Below are 26,128 nucleotides of genomic sequence, written 5' to 3'. Positions count from 1 at the left end.
TACTAATCTACCGCGAAATGCGGCGTTCTATGAAGTCTACATTGCGCGCGAGGTCGATGGAAACTCTACATTTTCACTTTGTTACGCTCACCACTGCAGTATTCCATCAACCCATACAGACCTTAAAGACACATTACTAGGGCCGGCACTTTAAACCTCTATTAAAGAAATACCTGAAGGGTAAACCATAGCCATGGGCTATCCATAGGACTGTACAAAACATTGTACAAAGTAATAACGTGTCTTTTACACATCACCTTCACCCTTTCTGTCCCGTAACCTAAACTGTCACTTGCACTCAACACTGAATACACATAGCCTACTTAATACTCTGTATCACTGATATCCAAGACTTTCAACAGGACATTTAGGAGTGTTGCTATGGGCTCTGACATGTCAGGTTCTCTGACAAGCATTTTCATGTCTCGAGTCTCTTTACTGGTCTAACAACCCTTCCGTACCTTGTATGTGTCACACTACCCTCTAAATTATTCGTAGAGCTTTGACTGTATCGTGGAACTTGTCCATAACAATGTATTTTAGGGGAGATAGTCTGCTGCTTCGGGCCTGCTCACTTGGGCCAACTTCACGGACTCTGATACTATTCTGGGTGGCCGATTTGCTTGTTTGAAATTGATCACTTGGGGCAAAGTCACTGACCCTTATACTGCTTTGGGAGGACGTTTCTATTTCATCAGCCAAGGGTTGCAAGGAATCATACTCAGAGTGGCAGGGGTCTCCTTTCTGGGTCTCTGTCACTATTGCTCTGAAATTCGGAATGCTCCATGTGACCAGAGTCACTAGTTCTAGATTCCTGCTTGCTTTCAGACTCTCCCATTGACTCAGTTTCTCCATTACACTCTTGTCCTACCAACGAGGACCCGGAAGCGTCCATAGCCTCGTTCGAAGACCTCTCATATTACCAACCTTACTACAATGGCAGCATATATTTTTATGAATTCAGTACCACAAAATGAAAGGAAACTTCATTTATATCACCCCTTTTCCTGAAGTGAATGGTTTCACCTACTACTCTACCGCGAACTGCGGCGTTCTTTGATATCTACTGTCGTGGCCAAAAGTTTTGAGAATGACACAAATATTAATTTTCACAAAGTCTGCTGCCTCAGTTTGTATGATGGCAATTTGCATATACTCCAGAATGTTATGAAGAGTGATCAGATGAATTGCAATTAATTGCAAAGTCCCTCTTTGCCATGCAAATGAACTGAATCCCCAAAAAGCATTTCCACTGCATTTCAGCCCTGCCACAAAAGGACCAGCTGACATCATGTCAGTGATTCTCTCGTTAACACAGGTGTGAGTGCTGACGAGGACAAGGCTGGAGATCACTCTGTCATGCTGATTGAGTTTGAATAACAGACTGGAAGCTTCAAAAGGAGGGTGGTGCTTGGAATCGTTGTTCTTCCTCTGTCAACCATGGTTACCTGCAATGATACACATGCTGTCATCAATGCACTGCACAAAAAGGGCTTCACAGGCAAGGATATTGCTGCCAGTAAGATTGCACCTAAATCAACCATTTATCGGATCATCAAGAAATTCAAGGAGAGAGGTTCAATTGTTGTGAAGAAGGCTTCAGGGCGCCCAAGAAAGTCCAGCAAGCGCCAGGACCGTCTCCTAAAGTTGATTCAGCTGCGGGATCGGGGCACCACCAGTACAGCGCTTGCTCAGGAATGGCAGCAGGCAGGTGTGAGTACATCTGCACGCACAGTGAGGCAAAGACTTTTGGAGGATGGCCTGGTGTCAAGAAGTGCAGCAAGGAAGCCACTTCTCTCCCGGAAAAACGTCAGGGACAGACTGATATTCTGCAAAAGGTACAGGCATTGAACTGCTGAGGACTAGGGTAAAGTCATTTTCTCTGATGAATCCCCTTTCCGATTGTTTGGGGCATCCAGAAAAAAGCTTGTCCAGAGAAGACAAGGTGAGAGCTACCATCAGTCCTGTGTCATGCCAACAGTAAAGCATACTGAGACCATTCATGTGTGGGGTTGCTTCTCAGCCAAGGGAGTGGGCTCACTCACAATTTTGCCTAAGAACACAGCCATGAATAAAGAATGGTACCAACACATCCTCCGAGAGCAACTTCTCCCAACCATCCAGGAACAGTTTGGTGACGAACAATGCCTTTTCCAGCATGATGGAGCACCTTGCCATAAGTGGCTCGGGGAACAAAACATCGATATTTAGGGTCCATGGCCAGGAAACTCCCCAGACCTTAATCCCATTGAGAACTTGTGGTCAATCCTCAAGAGGCGGGTGGACAAACAAAAACCCACAAATTCTGACAAACTCCAAGCATTGATTATGCAAGAATGGGCTGCCATCAGTCGGGTTGTGGCCCAGAAGTTAATTGACAGCATGCCAGGGCGGATTGCAGAGGTCTAGAAAAAGAAGGGTCAACACTGCAAATATTGACTTTATGCATCAACTTCATGTAATTGTCAATAAAAGCCTTTGACACTTATGAAATGCTTGTAATTATACTTCAGTATTCCATAGTAACATCTGACAAAAATATCTAAAGACACCGAGGCAGCAAACTTTGTGAAAATTAATATTTGTGTCATTCTCAAAACTTTTGACCACAACTGTACATTGCGCGCAAGGTTGATGGAAACTCTACATTTTCACTTTGTTACACTGAGCTGGGGAGCCAGCATTGTCATCACCACAGACCCGGAAACCCCAAGCCCCTCATAATGTTGGATGTCAGTGGTGAACCCAGTGTAAACTATAATGTCCTGGACAAATCCTGTCTTCACATCACACATGACAAAGAACTTGACCTGTTACGTTTACTCCCTCTCCGGCCTCTAGGCCATCAGGCTGCTGATTATCTCGCACACCTGTCACCATCATCTCGCGCACCTGCGCCTCATGACACTCACCTGGACTCCATCACCTCCTTGATTATCTTCCCTATACCTGTCACTCCTCTTGGTTCTTTCCTCAGGTGTTATTGACTTTGTTTTCATGTCGGTGCGTTGTTTGTGTTACGTGTTTATTTAATAAATTTATTAAAACACTCACTCCCTGAACTTGCTTCGCGACTCTCAGCGCACATCGTTACATGACCCCAAACCTGTGCGTTTTGGAGGGAATATATTGACGTAACACAAGCCTACCTTTCCATAACACCAGGGACTCCTCAATGCATAGGTCCTTGTATGGCACAAAGACCCGACCAAATGCTGATGTCAGGCTGGTAAGAATTTTTTTAATTTTGTATAACGGGTCATTTAGGATGGCAGTAGCATTGTTGACGAAATGCAGGCATCGCAGCATTTGGGAAAAGACGGTGGCAAAGAAGGGAGTTGCAAACATAGGATCTGTGCTCCAGTATTCTCTTGGAGTTCTTCTTTACTATCCCCATGAGAAGGACTGTCACCAGGAAGGCATACAGTTCACTAATTGTGGTTGTCACCCATTTAGCGAGTTTTCCCCTCACTCCTGGCTCTCTCTTCTCCTGTAGCTCCAAGGCATAGCGATTGGTCTCCTCTACTATGTCTCCCACCAGCTCCTCTGTCAGAAACAACTTGAAGCACTGCCTCAGATGAAAATGGCAAGGGGCGTTGCACTCCAGACTGGGACTCGTCAAAGCAAACTGCAGGGCCAGGAGGTGTGAAATGGCTGGCGGCCTTCCAGCGACCACAGAACTCCTGTACTTGATCCACTGTCAGTCTGCCTCCATCACCACCAGCATCTTCAAAGGGACCTTGGACTTTGTCAGTGGACAAGGGGTCCTCAGATTCAGGGTTCTCAATGGCTACAAGGTTGGGGGGCAGCTCCTCACTGTCACTGTCAGAATCTGATTTCTGACTTTCATACTCAGACTCATTGTCAGAATTTTTTTACATCTCTAGAATTTCTGCATTTGTGAGTTGTCTCATTTTGAAAGACATTGCTAATGCTACAGCTTGGCTCACTAGCTACATACATAAACAACAGTACTGAATGGCTCAGTGTGGGAGTGAGAGGTTGTATGATTGACTGTCGGCACATGCCACTTGTATCAATGAATCACTTTCAGAAAATGTTTTGTGTGGTAATTACTTATATGTTGACTGTTTTATTCAGGTTTTCAAGTGCCGGTGACGAATCACGCATTCTGATTTTTTTAAATAAATTGTAATGGGCACAATACTTGTGTAAAATACTTTTTTGAAGGCTGTACTGATATTGATGAACCAAGCTAATTCCAGTTGTGTGTGTGAAGATATGTTTGTTGACATACAACACATTCTGGGTTTAACATAATTGTCTGTCGGACCAAAGATGTTGTAACAAAATGAGGTGAGTAAGGGTTCACTAATTTTATTGAGAACTTCAGGAAGTGAATGGTGGGATGTGAACGATGGTAGACAACACACCCCCTTCAACATGCATACTATAAACAGACCAAACTAATTTTGTCTTCTCTTATCTTTGGTTTCAGTGGGAAGAAAAGCATGGCAGCGCACAGAAACGACCCATCGTCAGATTATCTTCGATTTCTAGAGTTTTATTCAATTATTTTGATCAATGGTGAGCTCACCCGTGAAGTGATTAATTATAAATAGTAATTGCTATAAGCTAATTCATATTGTAGTTTGTCAGCCGAGAGTTATAAAAATGACCACTTGTGTTACGTCAATCTTTCCTCAGTTAGTGCTAGGCCAAATATAGCCTACATTTTTCCAGTTTGGATGATTGTGTTATGCTGTAGATACTTCTGTGAATGTCTGAACATTGCATCCAAAAATAAACTGCTCACTTTTTGGTCATAACTTTGTAAGGACTGTTTGTGCAAAATGTTTCTGAAAAAACAGTGTGGCCAGATCAAATGCGGATTGTTGCGTCATTCGAAACTGTCCGTTCTAAATAAGCATTCTAATCACACCGGTTTGATCGTATGTTACAGGGACCACTGTAGAACGATCACACCCATGTGTTGGTACATGTGAAAAGGTTAAAGGTCTGCGCACATCGGCTACGGAGAGCGAGATCACAGTCATCTGGAACAGCTGGTCCTTTCATGCATGATTCAGTGTTGCTTGCCTCAAAGCGAGCATAGAAGTAATTTAGCTCGTCTGGTAGGCTCGTGTCACTGGGCAGCTCGCGGCTAGGTTTCCCTTTGTAGTCCGTAATAGTTTAAGCCCTGCCACATCCAACGTGCGTCAGAGCCGGTGTAGTAGGATTCAATATTAGTCCTGTATTGATGCTTTGCCTGTTTGATGGTTCATCTGAAGGCATAGCGGGATTTCTTATAAGCGTCCGGATTAGTGCCCCTCTCCTTGAAAGCGGAAGCTCTAGCCTTTAGCTCGGTGCAGATGTTGCTTGTTATCCATGGCTTCTGGTTGGGAAATGTACGTACGGTCACTGTGGGGACGACGTTGTCGATGCACTTATTGATGAAGCCGGTGACTGAGGTGGTATACTCTTCAATGCCATTGGATGAATCCCGGAACATATTCCAGTCTGTGCTAGCAAAACAGTCCTGTAGCATAGCATCCACGTCATCTGACTACTTCTGTATTTAGCGAGTCACTGGTACTTCCTGCTTTAGTTTTTGCTTGTAAGCAGGAATCAGGAGGATTGAATTATGGTCCGATTTGCCAAATGGAGGGCGAGGGAGAGCTTTGTATGCGTCTCTGTATGTGGAGTAAATGTGGTCTAGTTTTTTTCCCCTCTGGTTGCACATGTGACATGTTGGTAGAAATTAGGTAAAATGGATTTAAGTTTGCCTGCATTAAAGTCCCCGGCCACTAGGAGTGCCGCTTCTGGATGAGCATTTTGTTTGATTATGGCCTTATACAGCTCGTTGAGTGCGGTCTTAGTGCCAGCATCGGTTTGTGGTGGTATATAGACGGCATTAAGAACTGCAGTGCTGCTGGGTTTTTCACCCTCAACAGTCAATCATGTGTATCAAGAATGGTCCATCACCCAAAGGACATCCAGCCAACATGACACAACTGTGGGAAGCATTGGAGTCAACATGGGCTAGCATCCCTGTGGATTGCTGTCGACACCTTGTAGAGTCCATGCCCCGACTAATTGAGGCTGTTCTGAGGGCAAAAGGGGGGTGTAACTCAATGTTAGGTGTTCCTAATGTTTGGTATACTCAGTGTAAATGTTGCATTGAGACATTGTGGCTGCTTACACAAGACTAGACAATCCTGAATAATGAGTGTTCATGTACTTGTTTGAAACTCTAACATGCATTTCATGAACATCATTTCCCCACATTACATTTTTGTGATAAATTTCCAAGCCATTGGTGTATCATACAATATTATGTGTCCCAGTCCTTATACCTGGTTCTTCTTTTCAAGCTGGGGGTTCGGGAGGAGTTTTGTGAAGAAGTCAGGTAGGTTTCAAGATAAACAAGATAAAGCTGAGACTCCTTCTCTGAATCCCCTTCAAATCAACTGTCAACTAAACCAGGCCTAGAAGATTGACAACCACAGCCTCCCACCAACCGTTGTGCAGCTCAACAGTGAAGAGCCCTAGTGGCCATTGGCGGCACACATACATTTATGGTATAAGCATACTTTGAGCACCGAAGTGGCCAACCGGAGAAGGCAGTCTTTCAGTGCATCTTCTGCTGCGATGGACAAAAATACAGCTCATCAGCTGTTTACAGCATCCACTCTGACCACTATAAATGTGACTATGGCACAGCTGACATCATGTGCCCAGTCCCTCATAGATGCGAAGTCCCCAACCAAATAGCCCTTTACATTCAAGACTTTCATACCAGTCTTGAACCTGAGGGCTCGGAACGAGTTCTTCCCCTATGAGTTCACTGTCTGCATCTCACCATTGTTTGACTTTGATAACATCCTGCAGATGGTGCAGACCCTGGAGATGTGTCGACTGTTGGGCGTGCAGCGGGTGGCAATCTACAGGAACAGCTGCAGCTGAGCTGCTCAGAGAGTCCTGGACCACAATGTGGAGAGAGACTTCGTCAAGGTCATCGACTGGCCTGTGACCTCATACCTCAACCTGTCCAAGGGGTGGCAATGGTCCCAATCCCCGGGAGACCTGCACTACAGGAAACATATGATCTCTGTAATTGCAAACAAAGGTTTCTGTACCAAATATTAAGTTCTGCTTTTCTGATGTATCAAATACTTAAGTCATGCAAAAAAATGCCAATGAATTACTTAAAAATCATACAATGCAGGGCCTCCCGGGTGGCGCAGTGGTCTAGGGCACTGCATCCCAGAGTCTCTGGGTTCGCGCCCACGTCCGTGGGGCGACGCACAATTGGCATAGCGTCGTCCGGGTTAGGGAGGGTTTGGCCGGTAGGGATATCCTTGTCTCATCGCGCTCCAGCGACTCCTGTGGCGGGCCGGGCGCAGTGCGCGCTAACCAAGGGGGCCAGGTACACGGTGTTTCCTCCGACACATTGGTGCGGCTGGCTTCCGGGTTGGAGGCGCGCTGTGTTAAGAAGCAGTGCGGCTTGGTTGGGTTGTGCTTCGGAGGACGCATGGCTTTCGACCTTCGTCTCTCCCGAGCCCGTACGGGAGTTGTAGCGATGAGACAAGATAGTAATTACTAGCGATTGGATACCACGAAAATTGGGGAGAAAATGGGATAAAATTTATATTAAAAAAAAAAAAAAAAGTGATTTTCTGGATTTTTGTTTTAGATTCAGTCTCTCACAGTTGAAGTGTACCTATGATATAAAAAAATTACAGACCTCTACATGCTTTGTAAGTAGGAAAACCTGCAAAATCGGCAGTGTATCAAATACTTGTTCTCCCCACTGTACATCCAGATATTCAGCTCGTTTGTGCGGTGATGTTTTTTGTATGGCTGTGGACAGGTCGAGGTTATCGGGACTATAGCCTATTACGGCCAGTCTTAAATCGTTGGATAACAAAAGTAGGCTGTATTGATTGAAAAGTGTGCGGTTTTCTGTCAATTTATACAGCTTGTGTCATAACGGAAGGTCCAAGTCAGGTTGAATGAATTTGCATACAGGGATGGACCATGGCATCTGGGCACAATGCAGACACAGTGGCAGATAAGATACACATGGTAATAAAATGTGTAGACAACAAATCTTGATCAGATAGCAATCCATGATGAGAACAACATGTAAATGCAAGGTGTAAATTATGGCTTCTGTTATCTGATTGTGCCATGTGACAGTTGTGGCAGAATATGATGCATTTGGTTTGGAATGCCGACTCTCAAGTGTTGGTTCAAGATTGACAGGAACATCTGTCAAATACATCTGCTAATGTCAAGATAAGCAGGATTTATCATATCATCCTAACTTGGGGCAGAGAGGGAAAAGGGCTAAGGTGTTAATCTTACATAGATACAACCTAACCATAGACCATTAAAGCTTATTTCCTGTTCGATTTTTGGGGGGGATCAATGGAAATCAAAGTTAGAGTGTGATAATGATATTGGACATGAGACATAATCAGCTTCATAACAGTTAAATTTAAAAAAAAGCCATAAAAAATGTGTACTCCAGTTTCAGTTTATTTATCAGGTTGTAGAGAGCATAAGAGGATCCATGTTATTACGCTTCTGTATATCAATTATTCATAAAAGCAATTGAAGCATGGCAACGCAACACCATTTTAGCATGATATTTCTAGTAATTAAGCCTACATTTCAAATGGAAGTTAGTAATTATAACATCTAAACCTTTGTATATTTTGTCATGTTCAATTACAGTGTCATATGCTCATGTTTTTTTGTCAAGCTTATTTAAAAAAGCATCAGCTGTAATGTAAGATTTCTAAATGACTTTGTTACATGATAGAAAGCCTTTATTTGGGCTTCAGTGTGTCACCAAGACGTCAGACATGTACAATTTTCCCCCCCTATTTACAAACAACACATCCACAAATCTGTTTAAATACATCATCCTATGAATAAGGACAGAGTGCTTTTTTTGTGTTCACTGGACGGCGCAGGCAAATTATGCTAAAGCCCTTCAGTCAACCTAAGTGTGTAACGCAAGAACGCAATTAGTCACGCGAAATGGCTTCCCTGCGTAGTTGTGACACGTTACAAATTTTAGGCTGCAAATTCGGCAATGCAATTCTGCAGGACAGACGTTTTGCGTAGCTAATTGCGTTGCATACTTACGTAGGCTATACATTTGCCTTAACTGTGCTTCCATCCTTGGCTCAGTCAAAGCTTTTGAGATTGAGGGCCCAAGCTAGATTGCTAATATACAACCATATGTTCACAAATGCTTAGAAAACATAATGGACTAAATTACAGTATACAAAACATGACAAGCCAGTCAATTATTACTTTTAGACAATTACATAAAAAACTATACAAAAAGACAAGTCAACCCTACTGTTACAGTTGTGCTGTGAGACTTGGCAATTCTGATTCCACAATGCCATTTGTGTGTTTTTATTTATCTGTGCAAGTGTCCCGCACCTCCGCAGCGAATGGTTGGGAGAGGTGATGGTCAGTGAACAGTCTTATCTTTCCATAGAGAGGTAGTGTCTTGTCAGATGAAACGCTCCTGGTCAGCTCGTGGTCTTACCCGACCAGGTGATAGGTCAACCAGTACATGAATATGGGCTGGGCGGCTGCAATGGACATGGTCAGGTACATCCTCAGCTGGTTCCTGGCCCCGTGGACCAACACGCCTTGGGCTGCTGCCTCAGACAGGAGCTTTAGTCTCAATGTGCGGATCTGAAGAGAGGACCAAGACAGAGGGAGCAAAAATGTAGGTTGTAAACCTGAGTGCAGTAGTCAAGGCACTGGCAGGGGACATTGGGCGGAGTAAATTAGATTCTAAAGTTAGCTCTTCCTGCTACTCACCATGAAGATGAAGATGGATATACAGCACCATAGCAGTGTTAGGTAATAACCCGTTCGACCAAATAGTAACCCTGCCACGACCCCTACAATCATCCTGCACACACAAGGGAATCCTTCACAATCCATCCGAGTAGTTGATGTGTCATCATGTCTATATAACTTTTTGTTTTGTTTTAAATCAGACGACATCAAAGTTGAAAGACAGGAAAATCCAAAACCACAAAGTCATACTAATCATGTCAGAGAGCGAGAGACCATCCGTACCCCACATATTTGTATCCGGAGAAGGCCACAAGGTCGATGGTGGTGAGGTCTGTGTTGACTGTGACCAGGTAGAGACTGAGGAGGACAGCCAGCACCTCCATGATGAGCCACACCAGGGCCGAGCTGGCCTGCATGCCCAGGATCTCAGGGGTAAACCTAGAGACAGACGGGAGGTTGAGGTTAGGGTAGATACAAGTTTCAGTATACTATTTATACAGAAAACTGGGAAGGTGCAAAAAAGTGAGTCGAAGTGGACCACCTTTACCTGTTCTGTGTTCCAAGTGCTAACCCAGACACCAGGATGTATGTGATGAAACCCATTGCTGCAAAACAATATAAAAAAACAATAGGCTAGTTGTGGGTCTTATTAGTTTGGTTCAGTCAGGGTGGTAGACCTGACCAAATCTCCTTTACCTGGAATGTACAAGTCAGGAGCGTTGATATCAAAGCGTGGAGCCACTGGGGTGTCCTGTTGGTAGCTCACTTCCCAGTTCTAAAACAAAAACATACATCTTCTTTAGTCACCCAATCAATGTGTCATCCTAGGGCGTAAGTTCAGTATCAGCTTGGTAGCTCGGAGTCTGGACATGGACACAAGCAATATGAACAGATGGTGACCAGATGGTACCTGGTGCATGTAGGGGAAGACTAGCAGTCCGAGTTTCTTGCCCACGTAAACTGTGTCCACAGCAAAGTAATACTTCAGTTTGGAGATGGGGAGGAAACGATCCAGCTGTAGAGTAAACGGAGCAAAACCAAGACGATTTAGCCCTTCTTAATGGCACTCATGTTGCTACTTACTAACTGGTACGACAACTATTTACAATCAGTACCATGAGTCTTACATTTTTGTCTACCAAGTCTTTGCCCTGGCTGGCCAGGCTGCTTCCGTACGCCATGGCCATGTTGGACATGGGGTCTGAGAGGAGGGTCTGGCCAGGGTAGCCCATCGCCCCAACACCCTGGCCCGGGAACCCAGCGGGCTGCACCCCCGACGCTGTGCTGGTGTCGTCAAACAGCTGGCTGGGATCTGTCCCGTCCTTTGACGTGTTCCTCATCCTCAATTTGGGATCTATTACACAAGAGGAGGATGAAACCACATTCTGGTCAGTGGAGTGGGGGATACAGACTGCAAGTACTGCGCAACACATGCATGCATCGTTAATAGCTGTGATGTTATGTGAAGTTGTAAGGTGACAAAATGGCAATCCTCCAATGCATTTGAAGGACCAACATTTTTTTGATGAAAAAGGAGCTATGCAGTGCACTTTGACACGTAGCAACAAATAGCCTGGCCGAATCAGATAGTGGCAATAATGGGGTCTCTTCACTCCATGTGTAAGACAAACCCTGCTCTCAGTCATCAATTCTGGGTGTGTTTTATCCCCCGAGGGATAAACACACTAAGCAGAAGGACACCCTTACGTCACCCCAGCCTCTTCCTATCAATTTATGCTTTGTCCTTCTTTAACAGACATTCATTGGCCTGCACTGTAGGCTAATCGTATTATTAATGCTTAACAACAAGATCCCTTGAGATTAGGAACCTCCTTCTCAAAGAGAGATATCTGGCTAGAAGTCAGCCAGAACAAGTAGAGGCTCTATTTCAAAATGGACCAATGAAACATTCAAACAAGGACATTTATAGATCTTCACTTGTGGTCTACTGTAGAGCTGGGTCGATAAAACGAAAATTAGCGATACTTAACCAAACCAAGGATTTATCGAGGACATTTTACTGAAATCGATAATAATGATAATTAGCTTTGTGACGTTTAATGAAATAAGTTTGCTAATATGGGCTATTGCTAACTGGGCAAATGGTACAATATTACAAGTAGTAGTTTCAAAGGGTCATATAAAAAAGTAACTGGTGCACACTAATGTCAAAGTTATCATTCAATTCATCATTATCGTGACAATTGGGTCAATATATCGTCCAGCTCTAGTCTACTGTGTCAAAAAAGCTTAAAAGCCTATAGGCCTAAATAATGAAATACAATGTTTGTTATTCAAAACAAGCACATCTCTTAATATCTGTATTTCTATTTCTGAAAACATTTCATGGGTAGGCCTATTGTTTCCTATCCTTTACAAAATCAGTAAGTTTACAATGGCGCTCTTAGCCATTCTCATGACTCCAATTCCATTCCATTACAGTGTAGCCAATCCACGTCCCATTTTGACTTGTGAGTGAAATGGCCCGGCGCTCCGACGCTGCCCAAATGCTCTGTCTAAGCTCAAATACGGCTCACTTGCGATATGGTTTTGGAAACAGTTGGAACTTAACTTTCATATAAGCGAGAAAATAATTGTTCAAATACAAAAGATACACTTGCTGTACACAGTTTAGGAGAGGAAATGGAATTGTCCAATGGAAATGTGAGAGGATGTGTCGTAGCCGAGGCGGTGTGTGAAAACACCTGGGTGCAACTTTGCTAAACTGTGCACAGTAAGTGTATATTATTTGAAATATTATTTCTCTCTTATATGAGAGTTAAGTTCCAAAGGTTTCCAAAACCGTATTGCTAGCAAGGATTAATAGTTTCAAAAAGTTTATGAAATGTGTATTTATTGCAGATTTCAAAAGTGCTATGTGTTCTTTTCTGCAAAATCCTCTAGAGGGCAGAATATGAAAAAACTATACCGGATACCAACACGATACCACGGCAACAAAAAAAAGAAAGAAAGTGGGGAGAAGGATTGTGATTTCCCCTAGTTTATTTATTTTCGGTCTCAAAATCACACTTTTTTTAAAACAGAAAAACAACAAAAGTGGATGTTCTAAGTCCACAACAATGCTTAAACACTTTAGAGGACAATTGTTTTGAAAATTATATATTTTTTGTGTAGTCCCCCTTTAATTCAGGTGCGCGCCAGCCAGTTGTGTTTGGCTAGCCGTGTTTCTGTAGCGCACATGTGATGGGAGTTTTCAAAACAAATGGCCACTGGATTGATGCAAATAATTAGGTCTGCTAGGCATTTTTAATGACCTTTTATTTGCTTTCCATCTACCCGAAAACGGTTAGGCTATCATTAGCATTGCTAACGGCTACACAAAGTGGTAGACTGCACACAGCAGGGCTCGACATTCAGGTAAATGTGCCAGTGGCACACTGAAAAAAATATATACTGTCCCGGGTCAAGATCTGACAGGAAAGCGAATGATGCGTGCATAATTTCACTAGGGGGTAATTTTATCTTTAATTTAGCCTATAAAGGGTTCATTCAGACATTCGCAAGTCAAATTCAATGACTTTCAAGGACTTTTTCAAGCACTTAATTATAATTTTCAAGGACCTACATTTGATATTAAATTGATGTAATAGCCTATAGGAAAAAAATGTATCCCTCCAAAATGTATGCATTAGGTTAACGGGCTACTGATGGGGATGATTGACTGGCCCGGAGGGTCTCCAAATCTCCTCTGTATGTCGACCCTGACACACATAAATGGGCATTCCTGTGCTGTTGCTGCCACTTCAGAAAGTTGGTTTATTTTTGGTCAATTGCAAATTGCCACGATGATTAAAAAAAGCCAATTGTGAACCAAAAACTAACATGACCAGGTACTTTTTTTTCCACTGGCACCCTTGCAACCAATAAAAAAAGTGTTGCACTGCTAACTCAAATGGTCGCAAATGCGACTATTTTGGTCGTAGGATCGAAACCTGAATGTGCCAAAAAAGGTATCTGAATCGCCGATTTCTGAAGATGTCATCATCAATAATTGTAATATTTCATCTTCAAACATGTCAAAATGTATATGTAGGCTACATGTGAATAGTCATGGATGTGAGCTGAATTAAACTATATACAATGCTATCCTATTAACTGTTATTCATTAAACAGACTTCTAGAAACTTGCTGCATAGCCTACATTACAATGTAAAATACCATAGGAATGCCTACATTACAATGTAAAATACCACAGGAATGCCAATACATTTTCACCTATTTGTACTTGGGGGTGGCAGGTAGCCTAGTGGTTAGAGTGTTGGATTTGTAACTGAAAGGTTGCAAGATCAAATCCCCGAGCTGACAAGGTAAAAATCTGTCGTTCTGCCCCTGAACCAGGCAGTTAACCCACTGTTCCTAGGCCATCATTGAAAATAAGAATTTGTTCTTAACTGACTTGCCTAGTTAAATAAAAAATTATGTTCTGGCCCCGACCATCCGCTCAAGAAAATCTAGATGATGATCCCTGTACTTGGATAACATTGTATATCATTTTAATCAAATACATTTTACATTTGACATTTTACATGTTTGAAGATGAAATATTGCAAATACCATCTTCAGAAATCAGCAATTCAGACAGCTTTTTAGGCACATTCTTACCACAATTCTGTGAATAATTGAACATCTTTATATACTGTATCTAGCACACTGGCTCATCTGGTTGTGTATTCTACATCACTATAAAAAAATTGGGCATACTACAATTATATTTCATGCGAAGTTGTCCAATAAGACCTCATTGAGTTGTTTGGCAGTCATATTGGAAAAAGGCTTCTGTGGGTTTAATGTGTGAATTCTGTGATGGCCCTGTATCTACAAATATTTTGAAACACCTGTTCTAGCTGTGTGTGTGCAATTTGGTGCCTTTATCACCAAAACACAGCTGCCCTATTATATTGAATTTTATGTCTATGCTTCCAACATTCTAATGCCAATGGCACAATATACAACACTAGTTATAGCTGGTGCTTTTAAAAGGTTGGTTATATTGTATATCATTTGAAAGGTAATTTCATGACCTTTCAGAACCACATTTTAAACTTTGTTTGACAAGTATCAGGGTTTCCTTTTTAAAGCCATTTATACAGGCAACTCTAAAACGTACCCTAGAGGTCAAAGTTATGTTGGCCTAAACATTCCCGAAAATATGTCTGATGGATAGCTGTGAATCTATGCTTTCCAATGATATATGATTAAAGAGTATAAGTGAACAACAACTTGCTGTATATTGACATTGTTTGTCATAGGGTAAAATCCCTATGGGAATATTGAATGGGATGGAGTGATGAAAGAGAGTGATAACACACAGAAGGCTACCATTGCTGCGCTGCTCTCACACATTTTCCAACTCTAGGGATATAGACCTTTAAAAAAAAAAAATCACTAGGAGTGTCGACCCAAGTGAGCCTAACCGACCCCCCTGGCTCATGGTTACCTTGGATTTGTGAGAGATTGGGGGCTCTATCATAGAGCATAGAGTCTATGCCCATTCATTTCCATTGCATCAAACAACTTCATATATATATAGTATTATTTAGCAGAATGAATCACCAACTCTGTCAATAGTACTACCTAGGCTTATTATGGAGCCGTCCAGGAAGTCAGTCACCAGGTCCTACAAATCCCAAGTTCAATTGCACAAGATGCTGCCAAATTGGGACACCCTGTAGTAGGCCATTGTTGGGCTTACCACAGCGGTGCCAGTTATTTTAGCAAGTACAATGCCTTCAGAAAGTATCCACACCCCTTTACTTTTCCCACATTTTGGTTGTGTTACAGCCTGAATAAAACATTTATTAAATAGTGATTTTGTGCCACTGATCTACACACAATACCCAATAATGTCAAAGTGAAATTTAGTTTGTAGACATTTTTTGACATTTATAAAAAAAAACTGAAATGCCTAGAGTCAATAAGCATTCAAAACCTTCGTTATGGCAAGCCTAAATAAGTTCAGGAGTAAAATGTGCTTAACAAATCACATAAAATGCATGGACCACTAATAGTGGTTATTAACATGATTTTTTTGAATAACTATCCCATCTCTGTACCCAACACATATGTAAGGTTCCTCAATCTAGTAGTGAATTTCAAGCACAGATATAACCACAAAGACCAGGGATTCAATGCCTTGTAAAAAATGGGCACTGATTGGTAGATTTGTAAAAATAACAGAAGCAGATGCTGAATATCCATTTGATCATGGTGAAGTAATGAATTAGGCTTCGGATGGTGTATCAATACACCCAGTCACTAAAGATAAAGGCGTCCTTTCTAACTCAGTTGCCGGAGAGGAAGGAAACTGCTCAGGGATTTCACCATGAGGCCAATGGTGATTTTAAAACAGTTACAGAGCTTAATGGGTATGATATGAGAAAACTGAGGATGGACCAAAAACATTGTATTTAATCCACAATACTAATCTAAATGACAGTGTAAAAAGAAGGAAGCCTGTACAGAATAAAATATTTCAAAACATGCATCCTGTTGACAACAAGCCACTTAAGTAATACTACAAAAAAGAAAAATGAACTTTTGTCCTGAATACAAAAGGTGTTATGATTGGGGCAAATCCAACACAACACATCACTGAGTACCACTCTTCATATTTTCAAGCATGGTGGTGGCTGCATCATGTTATTGGTATGCTTGTCATCGGCAAGGACTTGAGAGTTTTCTGGGATTAAAAGCAACGGAATATGGGGCCTCCCGAGTGGAGCAGCAGTCTAAGGCACTGCATCGCAGTGCTAGAGGTGTTATTACAGACCCGGGTTCATTCCTGGGAAGTGCAACAACCGGCCGTGGCCAGGAGTCCCATAGGACGGCGCACAATTGGCCCAGCGTCGTCTGGGTTAGGGGAGGGTTTGGCCGGGGGGGATTTACTTGGCTAATCGTGCCCTAGAAACTCCTTGTGGCGGGCCGGGTGCCTGCAAGCTGACACCGGTCAGAGGACGCGTGACTCCACCTTTGCCTCTCCTGAGACCGTTGGGGAGTTGCAGCGATGAGACAAGATGGAAATTGGGGAGAAAAAAGGGGGGTCAAAAATTTAGAAAAAATATTAAAAAGTAACAGCTATAAGCACAGTCAAAAAATTCTGAGGAAAACCCGGTTCAGTCTGCTTTCCAACAAACACTTGGGATTCACCTTTCAGCAGGACAATAACCTAAAACACAAGGCCAAACCTACACTGGAGATGCTTACCAAGACAACATTGAATGTTCCTGTGTGTCCTAGTTACAGTTTTGACTTAAATCGGCTTGAAAATCTATGGCAAGACTTGAAAATGTCTGTCTAGCAATAATCAACAAGCAACTTGACAGAGCTTGAAGAATTTAAAAAATATTGTACAATCCAGATGTGAAAAGCTCAAAGATTTACCCCATAAGACTCATAGCTGTAATCACCGCCAAAGGTGCTTTTACAAAGTATTGACTCAGGGGTGTGAATACTTAATGTAAATGAAATATTTCTGTACTTCATTTCCCGAGTGGCGCAGCTTTCTAAGGCACTGCATCTCAGTGCAATATATATACAGTACCGGTCAAATGTTTTAGAACACCTACTCATTCAAGGGATTGTCTTTATTTTTTGCTATTATCTACATTGTAGAATAATAGTAAAGAAATCAAAACTATGAAATAACACATATCGATGTAGTAACCAAAAAAAAGTGTTAAATAAATCAAAATATATTTTATATTTGAGATTCTTCAAATAGCCACCCTGTGCCTTCATGAAAACTTTTGAGAGAGAGAGAGAGAGAAAAAAATCAGGATGTAACACAAAATGTGGAACAAGTCAAGGGGGTGCTAAATTACTACAAATGTAATGTATGAATACTTTCTGAAGGTGGCTACTGTAGCTCTGTTTTGGGAACAAGTTCTGATTGGACACTGGGCGGAGAGACCAACAAGAACCTAACGTTAGCTAACATAACCAGAGGCACAGTCCCATGACCCAATTTAGAAGCAATGCGGGCAGTACGTAAAGGCTTGATAAAAGAAAACGTAACTCTAGAGAGCGAATAGCGCGACCTTCTAACGTAAACCTGAATAATGTAGCCCGAAACTGATCAGACATGTTTCAGGTTCTCTGTCTACATAGAATATGACAACCTATCTGGTGATATGATCTAATGTGGCTAACCACGAGCAAGCTAGCTAATTTAGTCTTGTGCAACATGGTGTCAGCTAGCTATATTAGCAAGAAGTTTGCTGTTATGATTGATAACACACAAGATATGACAAAACAATTAGTTGGCTAGATACATTTGCCAGGTAGTTAGGTTCGTTTTGGTTTGAAGAGCAGACATGGAGTTGGTTAGCTTGCTAGCTAGTTATTAGCATGCCGGTTAACTAGCTAGCATACGTAAGCTAGATTTCTAGGTCAAAAAGCAAGACATCTTACCAGTACTTTGACCAACGTACGTAACTTACACTGTGTGAACCCACTTTGAGTTGCTGTGTAATCCATGTCCATCAATTATTACAGGTAATTTGGGATATCGTCTATAAAAACGCTGATATGAAACCATTCAATACGCTTCTACAAAATTAGTACACAGCCACACCCATGTGTCAACTGGCCAATGATAGTATCATACAACTAAAAAAAAGACAAAGGCGTTCCTGGTAAAATGTGGACCAATCGAAATAATCCACTATAATTATTTACTTACGCAGGGAGTGCAACTTCATGAAATCTTTTTTAGGTGTTAGTTACAGTACAGAACACTATGTTAACTTTAGTACTTTACACCACTGATTTTCACCTATATTTTTGACACATTACATCTCCTGCACAGTAATGTGCAGCTGTATTGCATCCTGTTTCTAATGAGCAATGGTGTTCTAGTCTCTTGCTGCGTTCAAATGAGGTATCCTGCACGTTTTCAATTTAAGTCAACATTTTCTATTACTCCTCAGTTAAATTTACTTCACATTTAGGTAGCTAATGTAATGGTTTGTTTGCCAGTGCAAGTCTAGATAGCACTAGCTGAATTATGCCTACAACAGTGAAGTTTCAGTCCGCTAGGTGCATCTCTACAGCATGGACATATCTCTGGGTGACGTGGACATCCCCATGCATGCGCCTTATCAATATATGACGTTCAATATTGCACAATCCAATTCTCTGGGCTCTGTCTGCAATCATAACCAGTAGTATCTACCAGGAATAATGAAACATAGAATAATAATAGATGTTTGGTGAGTATTTTAATTATGTATGACCACTGGAGTCTTTGCCACTCAAAATATATTTTTATAGAATACTTTCAGATTAATTTCGTCACTCAAAATCTGCCAAAGCATATTCTGTGGGAGTGGTTAATATGAATTCAAAATAATTTTACATGATTTATATGAACATGAACATATGAACTTTGAAATGAACAAGGGAGAGGTTAAACATAGGCTAAATCTGGCATAAGCTTATTCCCACACTTTACAATAACTCTGTTGCAGTGGTTTTAGGTAGTCTCAGTATAAGCTATTCCCTCCATCGCGACACTGCTGCCCAGTTGAAGACATTGTGATCTCCACGCAGCACCACAGCACCATGCGCCTTTGGAAAAGCACCCCTCAGCTTCAGAAAATGCCCTTCTGGAGGCATGCAACCATAGTCATTATACCCTAATGTGGCCTTTTTGCCTACTAGCCAAATAAAGTGCAGAGCATGCATGATGCTTGCAACGTTTCATTGCAACGTTTAATTCCTCGTTCAGTCAGTCAGTATGTCATCCATTGTCATTTGTATGAGTTACAACAGGAACTAAATCAAAGAGAATAGAAGTCTTAACCATTTGTTTATGGAAATCTAAATTCTCCAAAGTTCTTTAGCCTACCATTTTAATAATTCAATGTTTAATTTAGGCTTATCCAAATAAATAATAGGCCTTCAACTTGTATGAATTGCAATTTAGGCTTTCATTTTGGGTACTGGTGTCTTGCCGAATACTTTTAGAACTCTATTTGTGTTTTATAACTGTTGTGAACGGATCTGCTTGTCCGAAGCACCCTAACACAGACGGGAGGCATAAAATGAATTGACCAAGAGGCAGTGGCTGTGGTTCCTTTTGTATCGTTTACTAGACGGGTCTTCTTTCATCCAACAAAATAACTCCAGTACAGGGAACATCCAACGCTGAAAACAACAGTGTAACGAAACAAATAAAAATAAACTAAGCCGTTGAACAAAAGGCCAGTGGCCAAAAAGGGAACGCAAAACAACAAACGGCTACTCCTGTCTTAGACTATCGTCTACACATAAGTTACAGGAGGAACGCTTCTCTCTACTTAAAGCCTGCCTAGGTTAACAGAGAGACAGGGTGGCCAGTCACAGAAGCTTTCTCTGAGGTAGGCAAAAATATATATAATAATAATAAATAAACAAACAAATAAATAAATTACATCCCCATCTCTTCTCCTGGCACACCTATATAGAGGAAGACACAAAGCAATTAGTGGGCCCAGCTGTGTACTAATTGGCTTTACAATAAGTACCTATCCCCTGAGGAGGGTGCTGTCGTTTCGTCTTCCTCCACCTGGTCACTGAACTCTCACACTGTTTTTACTATAGGGATCCCCTTAAAAAGAGACCCTAGCTCACAGGTCTCTAAATATAGCTTCTAAATACATTTGAAACAAAATAGTTGATGAATCACATGCAGTGGCTGATAGGGAAAACATATCTTGCAATAAGAATAGGCTATCTGGCAGAGTTACTCCACATCAAGAATTCCATTTGGCAAAAGTCTCGGCACGCACATACTCAGCCTGACTGGCTCTCGTTCAGGCAAATTAGAAATAAGTGCACTCAGGCTACCCGGAAGGCTAAAGTGAGTTACTTTAAGGAGGAGCTCTCGCTCTGTGGGTCTAACCCCAAGAAGTTCTGGAAAACGCTGTAAGACCTGGAGAATAAACCCTCCTCCTCACAGCTGCCATATGTCCCTTAATGTTGATGATGTGGTTGTTCCTCTCTCTTTTCCCCCTGCCCCACTACAAAGTTTCTCCCTGCAGACGGTCACTGAGTCTAAGGTGCTAAAGGAGCTCCTTAAACTTGACCCCAAAAAAACATCTGGGTCAGATGGTTTAGATCCTTTCTTCTTTAAGGTTGCAGCCCCTATCATTGCCGAGCTTATCTCTGACCTTTTAAACCTGTCTCTCTTCTCTGGGGAGGTTCCCATTGCTTGGAAGGCAGCCACGGTGCGTCCTTTATTTAAAGGAGGAGATCAAGCTGATCCTAAATGTTAGAAGCTAATTTTATATTTTGCCCTGTTTACCAAAAGTGTTGGAAAAACTTTGTCAATATTCAACTGACTGGCTTTCTTGATGTCTGTAGTATTCTCTCGTGTATGCAATCTGGTTTCCGCTCAGGTTATGGATGTGTCACTGAAACCTTAAAGGTCCTAAATTATGTCACCATTGCCCTTGATTCTAAGCAATGTTGAGCTGCTATTTTTATTGACTTGGCAAAAAGCTTTTCATACGGTAGACCATTGCATTCTTGTGGGCCTGCTAAGGAGTATTGGTGTCTCTGAGGGGTCTTTGGCCTGATTTGCTAACTACCTCTCTCAAAGAGTGCAGTGTATAAAGTCAGAACATCTGCTGTCTCAGCCACTGCCTGTTACCAAGGGAGTACCCCAAGACTCGGTCCTAGGACCCACTCTCTTTTCAATTTACATCAACAACATAGCTCAGGCAGAATAAAGCTCTCTCATCCATTTACATGCAGATGATACAGTCTTATACTCAGCTCACCCCTCCCCGGATTTTGTGTTAAACACTCTACAACAAAGCTTTATTAGTGTCCAACAAGCTTTCTCTGCCCTTAACCTTGTTCTGAACACCTCCAAAACAAAGGTCATGTGGTTCGGTAAGAAGAATGCCCCTCTCCCCACCGCTGTGATTACTCCCTCTGAAGGTTGAGAGTACTTGGGAGTATGGCTAGACGATACACTGTCCTTCTCTCAGCACATATCCAAGCTGCAGGCTAAGGTTAAATCTAGACTTGGTTTCCTCTATCGTAATCGTGCCTCTTTTATCCCAGCTGCCAAATGAACCCTGATTCAGATGACCATCCTGCCTATGCTAGATTACGGAGACGTAATTTATAGCTCGGCAGGTAAGGGTGCTCTCGAGCGTCTAGATGTTCTTTACCATTCGGCCATTCGGTTTGCCACCAGTGCTCCTTATAGGACACATCACTGCACTCTATACTCCTCTGTAAACTGGTCATCTCTGTATACCCGTTGCAAGACCCACTGGTTGATGCTTATTTATAAAAACCCTCTTAGGCCTCACTCCCCCCTATCTGATATACATGCTGCAGCCCTCATCCTCCACAAGCAACACCGTTCTGCCAGTCACATTCTGTTAAAGTCCCCAAAGCACACACATTCCTGGGTTGCACCTCTTTTCAGTTTGCTTCTTCTAGCGATTGGAACGAGCTGCAAAAAACACTCAATCATGGACACTATTACTGACACTTGTGGCTGCTTTGTGTGGTGTATTGTTGTCTCTACCTTCTTGCCCTTTGTGCTGTTGTCTCTTCCCAATAATGTTTGTACCATGTTTTGTGCTGCTGCCAGGTTGTGTTGCTAGCGTGTTGTTGTCATGTGTTGCTACCATGCTGTATTGTCATGTCTTGCTGCCATGTTGTGTTGTTGTCTTAGGTCTCACTTTATGTAGTGTTGTGGGGTCTCTTGTCGTGATGTGTGTTTTGTCCTATATTTAAAAATGTTATCCCAGCCCCCGTCCCTGCAGGAGGCCTTTTGCCTTTTGGTAATCCGTCATTATAAATAAGAATTTGTTATTAACTGACTTGCCTAGTTAAATAAAGGTTAAAAAAATTAAAATAAAGTCTCCATCCTTCTCACACAATTAATTTGCAGAAGGCCCAAGACTATACTACTCCATCTACTGGTATATCGTCGCTATTGAATGCAGTTATAAAACAAGCTATATACTTTTATTTTGGAAATGAAACCGGAAGCTGCAGAGCAACTCTAACGTCTGGGCTAGAGTTGCTTGATTTACTAACTAACTTTGACTAGCTAAGTTCGGTTCATGTCCTTTGCAGATGCCACATTACTGATGAATGTTTGTACATATAAAAAAGATCTGTAACCGAGTAAAGGGAGACGTAAAATAAGAATTTAAAGTGTAAATGTTAATTCATAGTCGTAACATATGTTTACAGATCTAATTTAAAGTTTACGTTTCATATTTCATGCATGGCTTTTCTTACGATCCTAACCATTTACGTATGGATTTTCTTACGATCCTAATGATACCTCAACCTCTTGGCAGCTATCTCCTTCCATTCTCATAGTTCCCAGTGGGAAATACTACTTGAATGACCCTCCAAATAGGAATTACAAGCAGTGGTGGAAAAAGTACCCAATTGTCATACTTGAGTACAAGAGCAGCTCCCTTAATAGAAAATGACTGAAGTAAAAGTGAAAGTCACCCAGTAAAACACTACTTGAGTAAAAGTCTGAAAGTATTTGGTTTTAAATATACTTAAGTATCAAAAGTAAATGTAATTGCTAAGAAATACTTAAGGGAGTTATTCATAATAAGGGTTACATGGAGAAAATCGGACCTCTCTGAAATGAAAATGGGTGGCCCTCCCTTATTTACCTAAACTCTCCCTGAACGCTTGAAAAAAAACAAGTGACCCTCCCCTATACCCAAAATAATAATTAAAACATGTGGATAGGAGAGAACATGTCTACCATTTACCATAACTTATTGGACAGACCAGAGCCTTGGATATGCAGTTTTAGAAACTGTTCTTTGTCCTGTAAGCATTACATGGGAATTTTGATAGCGCACAGGACTCCAGGCCAAATGGTTGTGTATCTGCAGACCACTATGGACCAGAGTAGGGGTGGAAAGATCTCCTATATAGTAAAAGCAAAAATAGCCTTTTAGAAACATTTCATGCAATTCTACGTAATTTTACATATTAGCAGAATCTTTTTTTAATACCACACAAGTTACTGAATTTACAGGCTAAGAATGGACAGAGAGATAGGCATGTGTTCATCTTATCATGTGTCTCCAATGACATATCAATGTCTTGTTTGCAACAAACCTGTTTGCAAATAATAAAATCTGAGACATCATTAGGAATCTGAGCACGGTACTGTACTTTCAAATATTAGGCCTACCTTTCCACCCCAGACCGAGTAGGCCTACCAACGCAGAAAAATGTCAGCTTTAACTGCTGGCTACTCTTCTTCTGTGGCTTAACCCAACGAGAGAAGGTCACAAGTGTTTCCCTAAAAGCTGTCTGGGTTTAAACATTTATTGTACGGAAAGTGAATAGCTTAATCAATTGATAGTGACAGAATTCGATTATTTCCCAAGCAAAGTACATTTCTTGTCTCCTCGGGTATAGAAGGTTGTAGCTCAGCCTCTGAATAACAACGATATCCCCATGTGCATCGGAGTCATGTGTTTTACAGGTATTTTACAGCTTGTTCATAGCATAAAGCATCGCAGACCTAAGCGCTGTTATAGATCACTTTATATAATCGGCCTCAGGTTGGAATATCCATTGCAGCGTGTAATGCAGCCTAGTTTTATTTACACCATCCCAGCAGCCATCTTCGAAATATAACTTTGCTCTGTGCTTTTCCAAGCATGCACTTCGTAGCTTATAGGCTATGGATAATTTGATTGAGACCACACTAAATAGCCTATAGGGACACTTGACATTGCGCGCCAAGCAGGCAATCAGAGATGAGGAGCGGCATCTGGCACACATCAATCTATAGCCTTATAAGCAACTCATTCTAAAACAGTGAGAAATATAGACATTTAGTCAATTACAAGTTACATGACCCTCCACTGGACTAGATTTAAAAAACTAAATAAACCCCTTGACTGAAATTGAAAAAGCATGACCCTCCACCATTTTCATTCAGCTACCCATTATGTAAATTACGATCCATCCCTAAGTATCAAAAGTAAAAGTTTAAATCATTTCTAATTCCTTATTTTAAGCAAAACAGGCAGCACCATTTTCTTGTTATTTTTTATTTAAGGATAGCCAGAAGAACACTTCAACCCTCAGACATCATTTACAAATGAAGCATGTGTGTTTAGTGAGTCTGCAAGATCAGAGGCAGTAGGGATGACCATGGATGTTCTCTTAATAAGTGCTTGAATTAGATTTTTTTTTCTGTCCTGCTAAGCATTATAAATATTAATGTCAAGTGCAGATAGACAACAAAATAAATAAACACCAGTCTCAACGTCAACAGTGAAGAGGCGACTTCGGGATGCTGGCCTTCTAGGCAGAGTTGCAAAGAAAAAACCATATCTCAGACTGGCCAATAAAAATAAAAGATTAATATGGGAAAAAGAACACAGACACTGGACAGAGGAACTCTGCCTAGAAGGCCAGCATCCCGGAGTCGCCTCTTCACTGTTGTTGTTGAGACTGGTGTTTTGCGGGTACTATTTAATGAAGCTGCCAGTTGAGAACTTGTGAAGCATCTGTTTCTCAAACTATACACTCTAATGTACTTGTCCTCTTGCTCAGTTGTGCACCGGGGGCCTCCCACTCCTCTTTCTCTTTCGGGTTAGGGCCAGTTTGCGCTGTTCTGTGAAGGGAGTAGTACACAGCGTTGTACGAGATCTTCAGTTTCTTGGCAATTTCTCACATGGAATAGCCTTCATTTCTCAGAACAAGATAAGACTGACGAGTTTCAGAAGAAAGTTCTTTGTTTTCAGCTGTGCTAACATAATTGCAAAAGGGTTTTCTAATGATCAATTAGCCTTTTAAAATGATAAACTTGGATTAGCTAACACAACGTGCCATTGAAACACAGGAGTGATGGTTGCTGATAATGGGCCTCTGTCCGCCTATGTAGATATTCCCTAAAAAATTTGCCTTTTCCAGCTACAATAGTCATTTACAACATTAACAAAGTCTACACTGTATTGCTGATCAATTTGATGTTATTTTAAAGAACAAAAAAAAGGACATTTCTAAGTGACCCCAAACTTTTGAACAGTAGTATAGCTAGTTTGACCATGTGTCAATGTTAAGCAAGCTAGCTAACTTTATCATTAGCAATGTTAGCTAGATTATCAAGCTAGCTAACATCTCATTGGTTGAATAATTGTTCAGACTTCAAAGACACTTGAACACATTCATGTTGTATTTACGACTTCCTAATTTCCCATGAGCACACGAAACCACACTCTCCCTTAGGGTCCAGCATTATGCCGCATTCACGCGCTAGTCGGAACTAGGAAACTCTGAAATGTCCAACTTGCTAAATGGTTGA

General features: G+C 41.6%; 1 protein-coding gene across 2 annotated transcripts; it reads right to left on the bottom strand.

The window, feature by feature from the left end:
• Positions 1-8,495: 8,495 nt before the first annotated feature.
• On the bottom strand, positions 8,496-18,389 carry LOC120018814 (protein YIF1B-like). Of its 2 annotated transcripts, none has more exons than XM_038962029.1 (8): positions 18,229-18,389; positions 10,926-11,152; positions 10,709-10,813; positions 10,495-10,573; positions 10,346-10,403; positions 10,081-10,236; positions 9,817-9,910; positions 8,496-9,687 (listed from the first exon to the last, which is right to left on the bottom strand). In XM_038962029.1, the coding sequence occupies exons 2-8, from the start codon at positions 11,136-11,138 to the stop codon at positions 9,532-9,534; spliced, it is 861 nt and encodes a 286-aa protein (XP_038817957.1). In that variant the 5' UTR covers positions 11,139-11,152; positions 18,229-18,389; the 3' UTR covers positions 8,496-9,531. The 2 variants fall into 2 exon arrangements, with proteins under 2 accessions (XP_038817957.1, XP_038817956.1); XM_038962028.1 differs by having other exon boundaries at positions 18,258-18,389.
• Positions 18,390-26,128: the final 7,739 nt, after the last annotated feature.

Source organism: Salvelinus namaycush, chromosome 23 (genome assembly GCF_016432855.1).
Source record: "Salvelinus namaycush isolate Seneca chromosome 23, SaNama_1.0, whole genome shotgun sequence".
Classification (NCBI taxonomy): domain Eukaryota; kingdom Metazoa; phylum Chordata; class Actinopteri; order Salmoniformes; family Salmonidae; genus Salvelinus; species Salvelinus namaycush.
The sequence above is the reverse complement of the archived record's forward strand: the minus strand, read 5'-3'. Positions and strand labels throughout refer to the sequence as shown.